General features: G+C 48.0%; 1 protein-coding gene across 5 annotated transcripts in view; it reads right to left on the reverse strand.

The window, feature by feature from the left end:
• Positions 1-309: 309 nt before the first annotated feature.
• POLR3GL (RNA polymerase III subunit GL) overlaps positions 310-12,019 on the reverse strand; it is a 102,365-nt gene continuing 90,655 nt past the window's right edge. For 3 of the 5 annotated variants that reach the window (XM_084768990.1, XM_084768988.1, XM_084768989.1), the window contains 8 exons: positions 5,029-5,208; positions 4,710-4,876; positions 4,312-4,441; positions 3,574-3,642; positions 3,248-3,304; positions 2,641-2,714; positions 2,423-2,536; positions 310-1,077 (listed from right to left, as the gene is read on the reverse strand). In XM_084768990.1, the coding sequence (XP_084625116.1) occupies positions 991-1,077; positions 2,423-2,536; positions 2,641-2,714; positions 3,248-3,304; positions 3,574-3,642; positions 4,312-4,441; positions 4,710-4,835 (657 nt within the window). In that variant the 5' untranslated portion in view covers positions 4,836-4,876; positions 5,029-5,208 and the 3' untranslated portion in view covers positions 310-990. The remainder of the gene's footprint in view (positions 1,078-2,422; positions 2,537-2,640; positions 2,715-3,247; positions 3,305-3,573; positions 3,643-4,311; positions 4,442-4,709; positions 4,877-5,028; positions 5,209-12,019) is intronic. The other 2 variants (XM_084768992.1, XM_084768991.1) reach the window with 2 other exon arrangements.

A 12,019-nucleotide genomic window follows, 5' to 3' on the forward strand; every position in this document is an offset into this window, starting at 1 on the left:
AAGTTGGTTGGGCACTGGTGGCACAGGCCTGGATCCCAGCTTGGAAGGCCAAGACAGTTTAAGGCCTGTTTGGGCTACAGAGTTGGTTCAAGGCCAACTTAGGCAACTTATCCAAACACTGTCTCAAAATGTAAAATAAATATATAAAAAGAGCTGGGGTATATACGGCTTAGTGAGAGAGTTTAGCAACTGAGAGGCTGAAACTTCAGTTCTCAGTATGGGAGTGGGGGAGGGGGTAAGGATGGCTTGACTGGACTTCCCCTTCGGTCTGCCTCCAGCCCTTTCCCAGTACACATCACTCTGGGTAGATAGAAGGTACAAACATTTTATTTAAAAATACAAAACAGAAGCTGGGTGTGGTGGTGCACGCCTGTAATCCCAGGCAGAGGCCGGTGGATCGCTGTGAGTTCGAGGCCAGCCTGGTCTACAAAGTAAGTCCAGGGCAGCCAAGGCTACACAGAGAAACCCTGTCTCGAAAAACCAAAACCAACCAGCCAACCATCTCAAACCAGGTCTTACTCCTCTTGACTGCTTCTACTCCAAGTATGCCCATAAAGGTTTATAAAAACCTTTGCAGGTGTGTACACAGCTGTCTCCGCTCTTATGGCCCACTCACACTTCTTTCACACTAAGACATGTGAGAGGTGACACAGCGATTTGAGGAAGAGGAAAGACAGCTGTATGTCACTGCTGTGCCTAACAGCCCTCAGGGGTCACTCGGGTAACCCTGAATTCTGACTGATAAGAAGTGTGGTGTGGTGGTGCACACCCCCCCGTGGGCTCCCCCCCACCCCGTAACCTCAAGACTTGGGAGGTAGAGGCAGGAGAATCAGAGTTCAAGGCTAGCCTCGGCTACATACTGAGATCCACGCCAGCCTGACCTACATGAGGTCCTGTCTCGATAACAATAACAGAAAAAGGAAAAACCCTAAATAATAGGATATTTAGTCCCTATATCTCAAAGCGAGAAAGATAGATGGGCCTAGGTTTTCAGTATATGGCCTCATCCATATTGTCATCGCTATCACCTCCAAAGTCCTCTCCATTGTCAAAATATGACATGATGTAATCAGTTTCCTGAAACATGAAAAGAAGCAGAGATCAGGAATTACTCCAGAGTTTTCCTTCCCTTTGCTTTCCAGGCTCTTTCCCTCCCAAACACACTGTCCCATGCCTGGGATACCTGTACCAGCTGTGATGAATTTGTTTTGTTTTGTTTTGTTTTATGTGCCTAGGTGTTTTGACTGCATTTACATGTATACTGCTTGCCTGCCTGGGCTCCCCAGAGGGCAGAAAATGGCATCAGGTGCCCTGGACCTAGAGTTACAGATGGTTGTGAGCCGCCATGTGGACGCTGGGAATGGAGCTTGAGTCCTCTGCAAGAGCAGCAGGTGCTCACAAGCATGGAGCCATCATCACTCTAGCCCGTGTTATGAATCTTTAAATGTGTGTGTGTGTGTGTGTGTGTAGGTGCATGTGTGTGTGTAGCTGCATGTGCATGTGTAGGTGCATGTGTGTGTAGGTGTGTAGGTGTGTGTAGGTGCATGTGTGTGTGTGTGTATGTGTGTGTGTGGGCGCGGACGCGTGTGTATAGGTGTGTATGTGCCCTGGTGCACAAGTGCAGGTCAGATGACAACTTGTAGGAGACAGTTCTTTCCTTCCTCCCTGTGGTTCTGGGGATTGACCTCGGGTCACCAGGCTTGGTAGTATCCCCTTTACCCTCTGAGCCATCTCACTGCGGTGTTAGGTGTTTTGGGACTAGGCTGGGGCAGATGACAGGCTTCTACCCACTGGTGGCACCCTCACTTTTGGCCCTGAAACTCTCTGAGAACATCCCCTGTGTAAGAACTGAGAACCCAGGGTTAGTGAGACGGCTCAGTGCAAAAGATGCTTGCTGCTGAGCCGGAGGACCGAACACACACACACACACACACACACACACACACACACACACAAAGATGATATTAAGGACACTTGTTGCTCTTCCAGGGACACCTCAGCTGGGCAGCTCACAACTGCTTGTAACTTCCAGCTTCAGGGAGACCAGAGACCCTCTTTGGGCCTTATCAGGCACCTGACTGCACTTGGCAGACAACCATACAGACACATACATATTAAAAAGCAAATAAGAAAACCTCTTTTGTATGCTAACCCTGTGAGTGTCTGCATGTAATCCCAACATTAGGAAGCAGAAGCAGGGCCTTTCCTGGGGAGTTCCGGGCCAGCCTAGTTTAAACTGCGAGAGTCTGTCTCAAAACCAAACCAAACCAATCAACCAAACAACAACAAAGTGTTGAGAGCCCAGAGCCTATGAGGAGGAGGTGGGGGGAAAGAGGAGGACAGGAGGGGGCAGGATGGGGAGAGGAGGGGGAGGGGGGGCAGGAGGGAGTAGGCTGTAAGGGGGGGTAGACTCGGCCTTCACCTCTTCATGCTCTTCTTCGTCATACTCCTCTTCTTCCCCCTCTTCCTTTTCTTCTTCTTCTTCTTTCTCTTCATCTTCCTCTGAGGTCACTTCCTCCTCCTTCTTCTCCAGAGTCTCATGTGAGGATGAACAGGAAGAGAAACTGACACTCAGCAAACAGGCAGGACTGAGGCTCTAAGCGGCTGAGTCCAGCTGTCGGTCATCACACTCCCCCTCACCTCCAGTTTCTGGATTGTTTCCTCTTTGTCTTCTGTGGTCTTAGGGGGTCTCTTGGGGAGGACAATGGTGGTCCCTGTTTGGAGGATCAAAAAGTGACCCCTTAGGAAGCACACCTCCTAACTGGCTTTCTTTCCAGGTTTTAAATTTGCTTTGTGCATGAGTGCATGTGTGTGTGCATGTGTGTGTGTGTGTGTGCGCGTGCTACATGCATGCCCAAGGAGACCTGAGAGGTCATTGGGTCTGCTGCCGCTGGAGTTGCAGGCAGTTGTGGGCCACCTGGTGTGGGTGCCTGGAACCAAACTCTGATAAAGCAGTACATGCTCTTAATGAGTGCGCCATTTCTCTGGTTCCTTTTCTTTCTTTTTCACAAAAATGTTTTGTTACACGGTGTGTGTACGCGCACATGTGTGTGTGTTTGAGGGGAGGGGACATGTGAAAGTTCTTCCTTTCCACCATGTGCGTCCTAGGCTCAGTGGCAGGTGTCCTCCGCGGTGAGCCCCTCTCCCTCCGGCTTAGCTTTCTACCCCACCCTCTGGCGGCAGACGTGGCGCTCTGCTGCCCTCGTGTGGTCCTTGTGGCATCGGCTCCCTTTCCAGAGTCACTCACTCTCCTTCTGTAGTTTGCGCACTCGAATCCTGAGCTCCCGGGGTAGCCTCCGCCAATCTGGAAAGAGGGAGAGTGAGTGTCCGCGGGGCCCTGTCGGGGGTGCGTGGGGGTGCGTGGCCTCTCTGAGAAGATGGCCATTCCTAAAGGGAAGGGAGGGTTAAAGGGCAGGAAGGACGGGCCTCTGTTAAAAATAGGTGTTTTCTCTTAGAACCTGACAGTGTGTCAATGCCATCTAAAGACTCTAGTTTTTAGACGCTGTACGAGTTAGGGAGGATGACGCCTTCTCATGCGTACGAAAGAACCTTCGATGAGGGCCAGTCACCTACCAGGGTTCCAGTCGATGGCATTGTCAATCGGCCCGGACATCTGATACTTGTCAGAGTAACGTTCCACATCTGAGGGGTCAGGGGCCACGAGTCAGAGGTCTATCCTTAGAACAGCTGTTCCTAAGGCCCTACCTTTCTTATCTATGGCTTGCCTCACTCCAAACCCAGAACTCAGTGGTGCCGGCTTCTCCATCCCGCCCTTTTGTTACTCTTTGTCCAAAGGCTCTGCTCTTCCGAGCGGTAGGCTCCACTGGACAGCATACGCTGGGATAAAAACCAGGGCGCAGTCTTCTGCCTCCCTCTTACTAATGGGGTTACCTTGGTAAGCCTTCCATCTCTGTGGGCCCTCAGCTCCCAGGGCCTCAGGAGAAAAGCATCAAGTGTGAACACTAAGCCTGCCTGTAGCTGCCTTCTCCAGTCTCCTGCTCTCACTGATGAGAGGTGAATGCTTTGCGTAGGTGTGGTGCTCAGAGACCTAGCACCATTGTGTTAGAACCTGTACTGCGCTCCCTGTTTATACATAGGAGCTAAGATGCCAATGCTTTCAGGTCCCGCTGGCCTCAGGATTAAGGTTCAACCCAAATCTCGAATAAGGTGATGCATTTCAGGTACAGAAGGGAGTTTTAATGCTTTCCCTCTTAGATAGAAAATTTCCTAAGCCGCTCCAGCCTCCAGGGGCCTGAGTGCAGACACAGCTTATAGAAGGCCCTAAGACATGATGCTAGCCGTTCTACTGACCTCTCCTGGGGACAGCTGGCCGGATGAAGTAGGGGAGCTGCCTCATGGCCCCACGAAGCTCTTGCTTCAGAGCCAGAACATACTCCCCTTCCTCTCCCGTGGGCAGTGGCACCGGGTGGAACTCCAAGGGCTGAAGGAGAACAGTGGTTAGTCAGGATGAAAATGCTGCGGTAAAAACCCTGAAGGGCCTTTTCCCTAGGCCAAACCCAATGTTCCCAGTAAACAGGGCCAGACAGAACGAGAAGGCAACACAGCGTTTGGGAAGCTGTGGAGTTGGGAGCAGGAGAAGCGCTTCCTGTGGGTCAGGACTATAGACAGAAAAGGTCAGAATGAAGATGGCTCAGGATGGGACAGGAGGACCCTGTGGTCACGGGTAGCGAAGGGAGGGAGGCACTCACGGGGAAGAGTGGAGAAGGCTGGAGAGTGGGCGGGGGCAAAGCGTCACCCTTCCCAATGCCCACAGCCTCCATGTTGAAGGTCAACTGGCCTCGGCCACGACCCCGGGCCCCACCCCGGCTGGCCATGGTGGAGGGGGCCGGACACTCAGAGATCCAGTGAGAAAAACCTAATAAAGACAAAAGTAAAGAGATAACAAAGCCCAGTAGGACAGACAGGAAGCCAAGGGGCTACGTGACACCTGATGTGCTGTGGCAGGTGACTTCTTCCTCTGTGCTGAGGTCTGAACACACGCTTTCCCAGGGCAGGTGAGTACTTTACCTTTGAGCTATACTCCAAATCCTTTTCCTGTGACACTTAAAAAAGCCAATGGTGCTGGGCAGTTGTGGCGCACGCCTTTAGTGTCAGCATGAGGACCAGAGTCAGGTGAGATCTCTGAGTCCCAGGACAGCCTGATCTATAGAGCAGCTTTCAGGATATCCAGAGCTATGCAGAGAAACCCTGTCTCAAAAAAAAAATAAAATAAATAAATAAAAGATACAATTAATCTGTTAATCAGTTAATTAAAAACAAGTAAAACAAAGTTAGGAGTGATACCACAAGTTTGTAAACCCAGCCCTGCACTTGGAAGGGTAAGGATTGCAAGTTTGGGGCTAGCCTGATCTACATAGAGTCTAGGCTACTCAGGACTGAATAGCAAGATCATGTCTCATAATTAAACAAATAGGGAGTAGGAGAGATTGTTCAGTATTAAGATGTGCATTTCAGCCAGGTGGTGGTGGCATACATCGGCGGGAGCAGAGGCAGGCATATCTCTGTGAGTTCAAGGCCAGCCTGGTCTACAAAGAGAGTTCCAGGACAGCCAAGGCTACACAAAGAAATCCAGTCTTGAAAAATAAAAAAACAGGGCTGGAGAGATGGCTCAGAGGTTAAGAGCACTGAATGCTTCTTCCAGAGGTCCTGAGTTCAATTCTCAGCAACCAGATGGTGGCTCACAACCATCTATAATGTAAACTGATGTCCTCTTCTGGCCTGCAGGTGTACATGTAGGCAGAACAGTGTATACATAAGAAATAAGTCTTTCTAAAAAGTTTTCACCTAAAAAAATTGGGGGGGGGGGGAAGAGTGCATCTCTTTTTGCAGAGGAATGGAGTTCAGTTTCTAGTACTTGTGTCTGGTGGCTCACACCGTCTGTAATCCCAGCTCCAGGGAATCTAACACCCGGTCTGGCCTCCACGAGTGCCTGCACTCTCACTCTCACGCACACACAATTTTAAAACATTTTTAAAAGATGTGTTTATTTATTATTATGTATACAGTGCTCTGCCTATATGTACACCTGCAGGCCAGAAGGGGGCACCAATACCATTACAGATGGTTGTGAGCCACCATGTGGTTGCTGGGAATTGAACTCAGGACCTCTGGAGGAGCAGCCAGTGCTCTTAACCTCTGAGCCATCCCAGGTTTGAAGAGCCGGCTTGGTGGCAAAAAGTATCGAGTCTTGCAGAGAATCCGGGCTTGGTTCCCAGCACTCACACCAGGCAACTCCCAGTCGCCTGTAACCCCAGCTCCAGGAGACCCAATGTCTCCACAGACATTTCACCTAAGTGGCGCACATACATATAAGTAAAAATAAATACTATTTTAAAGCACTAAAAAAGAAATAAAGAAATAAATTTCAGCTAGACACACAGCTAAGAGTGGGCACTGCTCTTGCAGAAGACCTGAACTCAATGCCCACACTCACATAGGGTGCTAACGCTAACGCTGACTCTAGATCCAGTGCCTTTGGCCTTAATGGGCACCTGAGTCCATGTGTGTACACACAAGAGACACGCACAGACTCATGATTCAAAGTGAGATCATCTGTTTATTTTTTTTTTTTTGAGATTTTAATTTATTTTTATTTTATGTGTATGGGTGTTTTGCAGGCATGTGTGGATACCATTTGCATGCAATGCCCAAGAAACCCAGAAGAGGGCACTGTTTCTCCTGAGGTCTTGAGCTACAGATGGTTATCAAACATCAGACACAGAGAAAGTGTCATAGCCCAGAGGAGGCCAAGGGGATAACAAAACATGGTGTCCTGAATAGGACTGTGACACCTGGGAAGACCACCATATACAAAAAGAAATCTGAACAGAATATGAACCTTGAAAAACAATATGTCAACAATGGTTCATTAACTTTAACGAATGCGTTACAGTATTACAACATTAGTATATATAAGTAATACAGTATACAGCATTAATGTTAGGGAGCTGTGTGCCAGGGATTTGTGGGAACTCTGGGGGTTATCTGTTCAATATGTGTATATATACTATTTTCTTCTTATTTTTGAATCCAGGGTTTTCCATATTCTTTTTTTCTTTTTTCTTTTTGGTTTTTCGAGACAGGGTCTCTCTGTGTAGCCTTGGCTGTCCTAAACTTGCTTTGTAGACCAGGCTGGCCTCGAACTCACAGAGATTCCCCCTGCCTCTGCCTTCCAGAGTGCTGGGATTAAAGGTGTGAAGCACCACGTCGGGTGGCCCATAGCAGCTTTTCCCTTCCATTTTTATCGTGGTGGTTAAATTTCCATAATTCCTCAGGTACCATCTTCTTCCTCCTATAGATTATTAATCTAGTTTATGATTCTGTACATTTACATTTACTTAAGATTTTACTTTATAGGTGTGTGTGTGTGGTGTGTGTTTGTGTGTGCGTATGTGTGTGTGTGTGAAAGAGAGAGAGAGAGAGAGAGAGAGAGAGAGAGAGAGAGAGAGAGAGAGAGAGAGACTGCCCCCTCCCCAACTTTGTTGAGGAAGTCTCTCTAACCACCGAGCAGTGGACTTCAGGCTTCTTGGCTTGTACACTTCCCCTGATTCTCCTGCCTCTGTTTCCCATCAGCTCCATGGGTCAAACACAGGTTGTCCAGTTTGCGTGCCCAAAGGTCTTTACCTGCTGAGACACCTCCCTGAATTCCTAGTTAAAATGTTAAATCAATCATTTTATCTATCGTCTGGCAATGTTGGCACATACCTGTCACCTTAGAACTTGGGAGGTAGAGGCAGGAGGATCCCAAGTTTAGGCTCCTTGGCTGTCCTCTTTTCTCAGCCAGCCACCTAATTATGTTCTCTTTCTATAAAGGAAGAATTCCTACACTATAGGGAAGTTAATGCACAAGCAAAAAGGAAGAAGAACAATCGTGAGAGGCATCTCCTGGAAGGAAGCTAGGGGTTTACAGGGCTAGGGGTGAACCTTAGTGCCTGCATGTCCTCTCAGAACGTGGGAAGTCCTTGCCAGGCGTGGTGGTGCATGCCTTTAATCCCAGCACTCGGGAGGCAGAGGCAGGTGGATCTCTGTGAGTTCAAGGCCAGCCTGGTCTACAAAGTGAGTCCAGGACGGCCAAGGCTACACAGAGAAACCCTGTCTCGAAAAATCAAAAAGAAAACAACAACAACAACAACAAAACAAAAACCCCTGCTACTGAGAGAGAAGGTTTCTGGGGCCTCAGGTGAGGACTGAGCAGCTGGCCTAGGTCTTTTTCCCTTGACAGACACAACTCCAGCTGTGGAGAAGTGAGTGGCTCTGATGGCAAAGCCACGAGGGGTTAGGCAAAGCCCATGACCTTGGAGCCTTGGCAACGCTAGCCTCATTCCCACTTATCCCCACAGTAAACAAGTGATTACCAAAGACAAAGAGGGAGAGATGGCGTGTCCTATCTAACACAGGCACCAAGCTGGTGGGCAGAAACTAGACGGGCACTGGTCTTCCGCGCTCAGCTTGGGGATGTGTAAGGAATCCATTTACGATTGCAGCAAGTGGGACTGTGCCCTCTAAACGCCCAAGACGGGGAAGCTGCTGCTGCTACTGCTGCTCTGCTAAGCGCCTTCTGAAACTGTTTTTAACTCGTGGATTGGCGCTGTTGTCCACTTCTGTCCCAGAACTCACTGTGTATACCAGGCTGGCCTCAAACTCAGGGATCTGCCTGCCTCTGCCTCCTGAGTGCTGAAGTTAAAACCATGCCTGAGCTCTTTTATTTTTCTTTCAAGATTTATGTTTACTTTTAATTATGAATTATGTGTATTGTGTGTTTGTGGGTATGTGCACGTGTGTGCTGGTGCCCATGGGGTCAGATTCTCCTGTAGCTGGAGTTACAGATGGATGCTGGGGAAATAAATGTCGGTGCTCTGTGACAGCAGGGTGCCCTATTATAATTACTGAGCTGTCTTTCTAGACTGTTTTTAAAAATGTGTGTGTGTGTGTGTGTGTGTGTGTGTGTGTGTAATGCATGCATGTGTGTGTGTCTGACATGTGTGGAGCTCAGAGGACAACTCTGGGTGTTTGTTTTCACCCTGCTTGTTTTACAGGTGAGGTCTTTCTCTTTCTCCTTCGTTTTTTTGTTTGAGACAGGTTTTCTCTGTGTAGCCCTGGCTGTCCTGGACTCACTTTGTAGACCAGGCTGGCCTCGAACTCACAGAGATCCGCCTGCCTCTGCCTCCCAGAGTGCTGGGATACCAGGTGAGATCGTTCGTGTTTGCCTTGCAGCTTCTGTAGTATTCTCAGGTCTCCACCTCCCTTCACCACAGGAGTGCTGGTGCTACAGCCCTAGGCCACCACCGTATTTTTAGACAATAAGATGCACCTGACCATAAGATGCACCCAGTTTTTAGAGCAGTAAAGCAAGAAAAACAGTAAAAACAGCAACCAGACCACCATACGGCACACCCTAATCCTACCCCCGCTTTTTTTTTGGGGGGGGTGTGTCTTATGGTCCGAAAAATACAGTGCATCTGTCCAACTTTTAGATAGATTCCAGGATATGAACCCAGGTTTTCCAGCTTGAGCTGAAAGTGTTCTTTACGGATTGAGCCATCTGCCCAGCCCAATAAAACCATTTTCTACCTAACAAGGAACTAAGAAAAAATTAAATAATAATAATTAGGCTGTAGTGAGAATCCCTTCAGATGGACATAGGCTGTGGTTAGTTTTCTGTCAAACTGACACAAGCGAGAGAGAAGGAACCTTCATTGGGAAAATGACTCCATTCGATGGGCCTGAGGGCACGTCTGTGGGGGTTTTCTTGGTTGATGATTGATGGCCCAGGGTGCTGTGGGCAGGGCCACCATTGAGCAGGTGGTTTTGGCTTGTGTAGAAAAGAAGCTGAGAAAGCTATAGAGAGCAAGTCAGTCAGCAGTGTTCCTTCATGGCCTCTACTTCAGTTCCTGCCTCTGCGTCCTACCTGATAGACTGTGATCGGGAAGTATACATCAAGTAAAATCTTTCCTCCCTAAGTTGCTGTTGGCTGTAGTGTCTTATCCCAGCAATAGAACGCAAACTGAAACATAAGGATACCTCCATGGGAAGGCTAAACAATCTCTCTTTTAAAAAATATTTATTTATTATATATACAATGTTCTGCCTGCATGTACACCTGCACACCAGAAGAGGGCACTAGATCTCCTTATAGACGGTTGTGAGCCACCATGTGGTTTCTGGGAATTGAACGCAGGACCTCTGGAAGAACAGACAGTGCTCTTAACCTCTGAGTCATCTCTCCAGGACCTCTCTTGAGGTTTGCTTTCTGTTTTAATGCTTTTATTCTTAATCTAAAAATCCTACTAAACCCTACTAAATTATGCACATACACAGAATGAACTGGGATTCTAATAACAGGGGCAGGCAAGATGGCTCAGCAGGTGAAGGCATCTGCTGCATGGCAGTGCAGATCTAAGAACCTGAGTCCCAGCCCTGGAACCACATGAGGTGAAATGGAGGCATGATCTTACAGAGCTGTCCTCCAGTCTCCACATGCACGCCTTGACCCATCTGTGTACAAGCACACATAATAATAACAAAGTTCAAAATCGTAAAATAGTAATTACAGTATATATTAGGGCTATTAAGTAATGCACGCTTTTATATTACTGTGTTTGTAAATTGTACGGAATAAATATATCCTACAGTTAATAAGTAAAAAGGATGTTTTGTTTTGTTTTGTTTTCAAGATGCAGGGGAGGGCTGGAGAGGTGGCTCAGGGTTAAGGGCACTGGCTGCTCTTCCAGAGGGCCTGGGGTTCCAGTCCCCAGCACTAGCACAGTGACTCACAACCGGCTGTAGCCCCAGCCCCAGGGAATCCAACACCCTTTCCTGCCCCCGCAGGGCTTCAGGCACACAAATCAAAGCAAACAAAACCCCACAAAAACAAAAGTAAAAAATTGCTTAGCACAAAGCCTTGGGCCAACCTTGTCACTGAGCTTATCCAGAGTGAGTTTGGGGCCAGCCTGTAGGTTACAGGTTACTCCACCCAGCCCCACTAATAACAAAAGTTGAAAAAAAAAAAATAAAGAAAACATTAAACGGTGGAAGGCCCTGGAAGGAGCTAGTGAGGTCTTTACTAAAGATGCTGGCCCAGAGGTAGGTCTGTAGCTGGGGTGGCGTTAATGCTTAGCATTTTAAAGGCCAGATTCATGCTTCTCAGTGAAAAGAGCAAGTTTAATTGGGGGCGCAGTGGTACAAGCCTGTTACCCAAGCCTTTCAGGAAGGTTGAGAGCAGAGGATCATAAGTTGGAGGCCAGACTGCTTGCTCTGCATAGCAAGAACCAGTGTCAGAAACAGTTTCCCACATGGTCACTAGGTGATGGTTTATTGAGTAGGTTTTGTTAGAAGGTTCTGTGGTCCCTGGTGTCTAGAATTGGGCCTGACTTGTAGTAGGTGCTCAGTAAAATTTGTTGTTCGAACAAATGACTACATGAGTCTATAGACCTTGTAGACACTTGAGACCTTGTGAGTCATAAAGCCTCCTTTCCCCTTCCCTTCGCTGGTCTGAGAGCAGTTATAAAACATTAATGCAATAAACCACCAATTTAAAGGCCCTTAATTATATACTATGTTGGGTATTTTTTTTTTTTTTTGTTCCCTAATTATATTAGTTTAAATTCATCCTCCTTGACAAGAGGACTGGTTCCCACAAATCAATTCCAGTCAGTTAACACTTACTGAGCACAATGTATTAAAGTACCACAATCTGTCCCATCAAATCTTCCGTTCAAAGAATAGAAACATCAAAAGAGAACGTGTAATCCTAGCACTGGGGAAGGTGCAGCAGGAGGAAGGCAAGTTGGAGGCCAGTACGGGCTACACAGCAAGAGTCTGTCAATAAAAACAATTGGAGGAATGGAGGGAGAGAGCTAGCCTTACGAGATAGTAAATACTCTTGCTGCCAAGTGGCCAGGAAAACAGGCGGACTTGCTCAAGGTGTCCTCTGACCTCCTTGCGCACGCCACGGCGGCCCCGCCCCCGGCCCCCCCACAAATAACGTGATTTTTAAAAT

Source organism: Acomys minous (assembly GCF_964271855.1).
Source record: "Acomys minous genome assembly, chromosome: 19".
NCBI lineage: Eukaryota > Metazoa > Chordata > Mammalia > Rodentia > Muridae > Acomys > Acomys minous.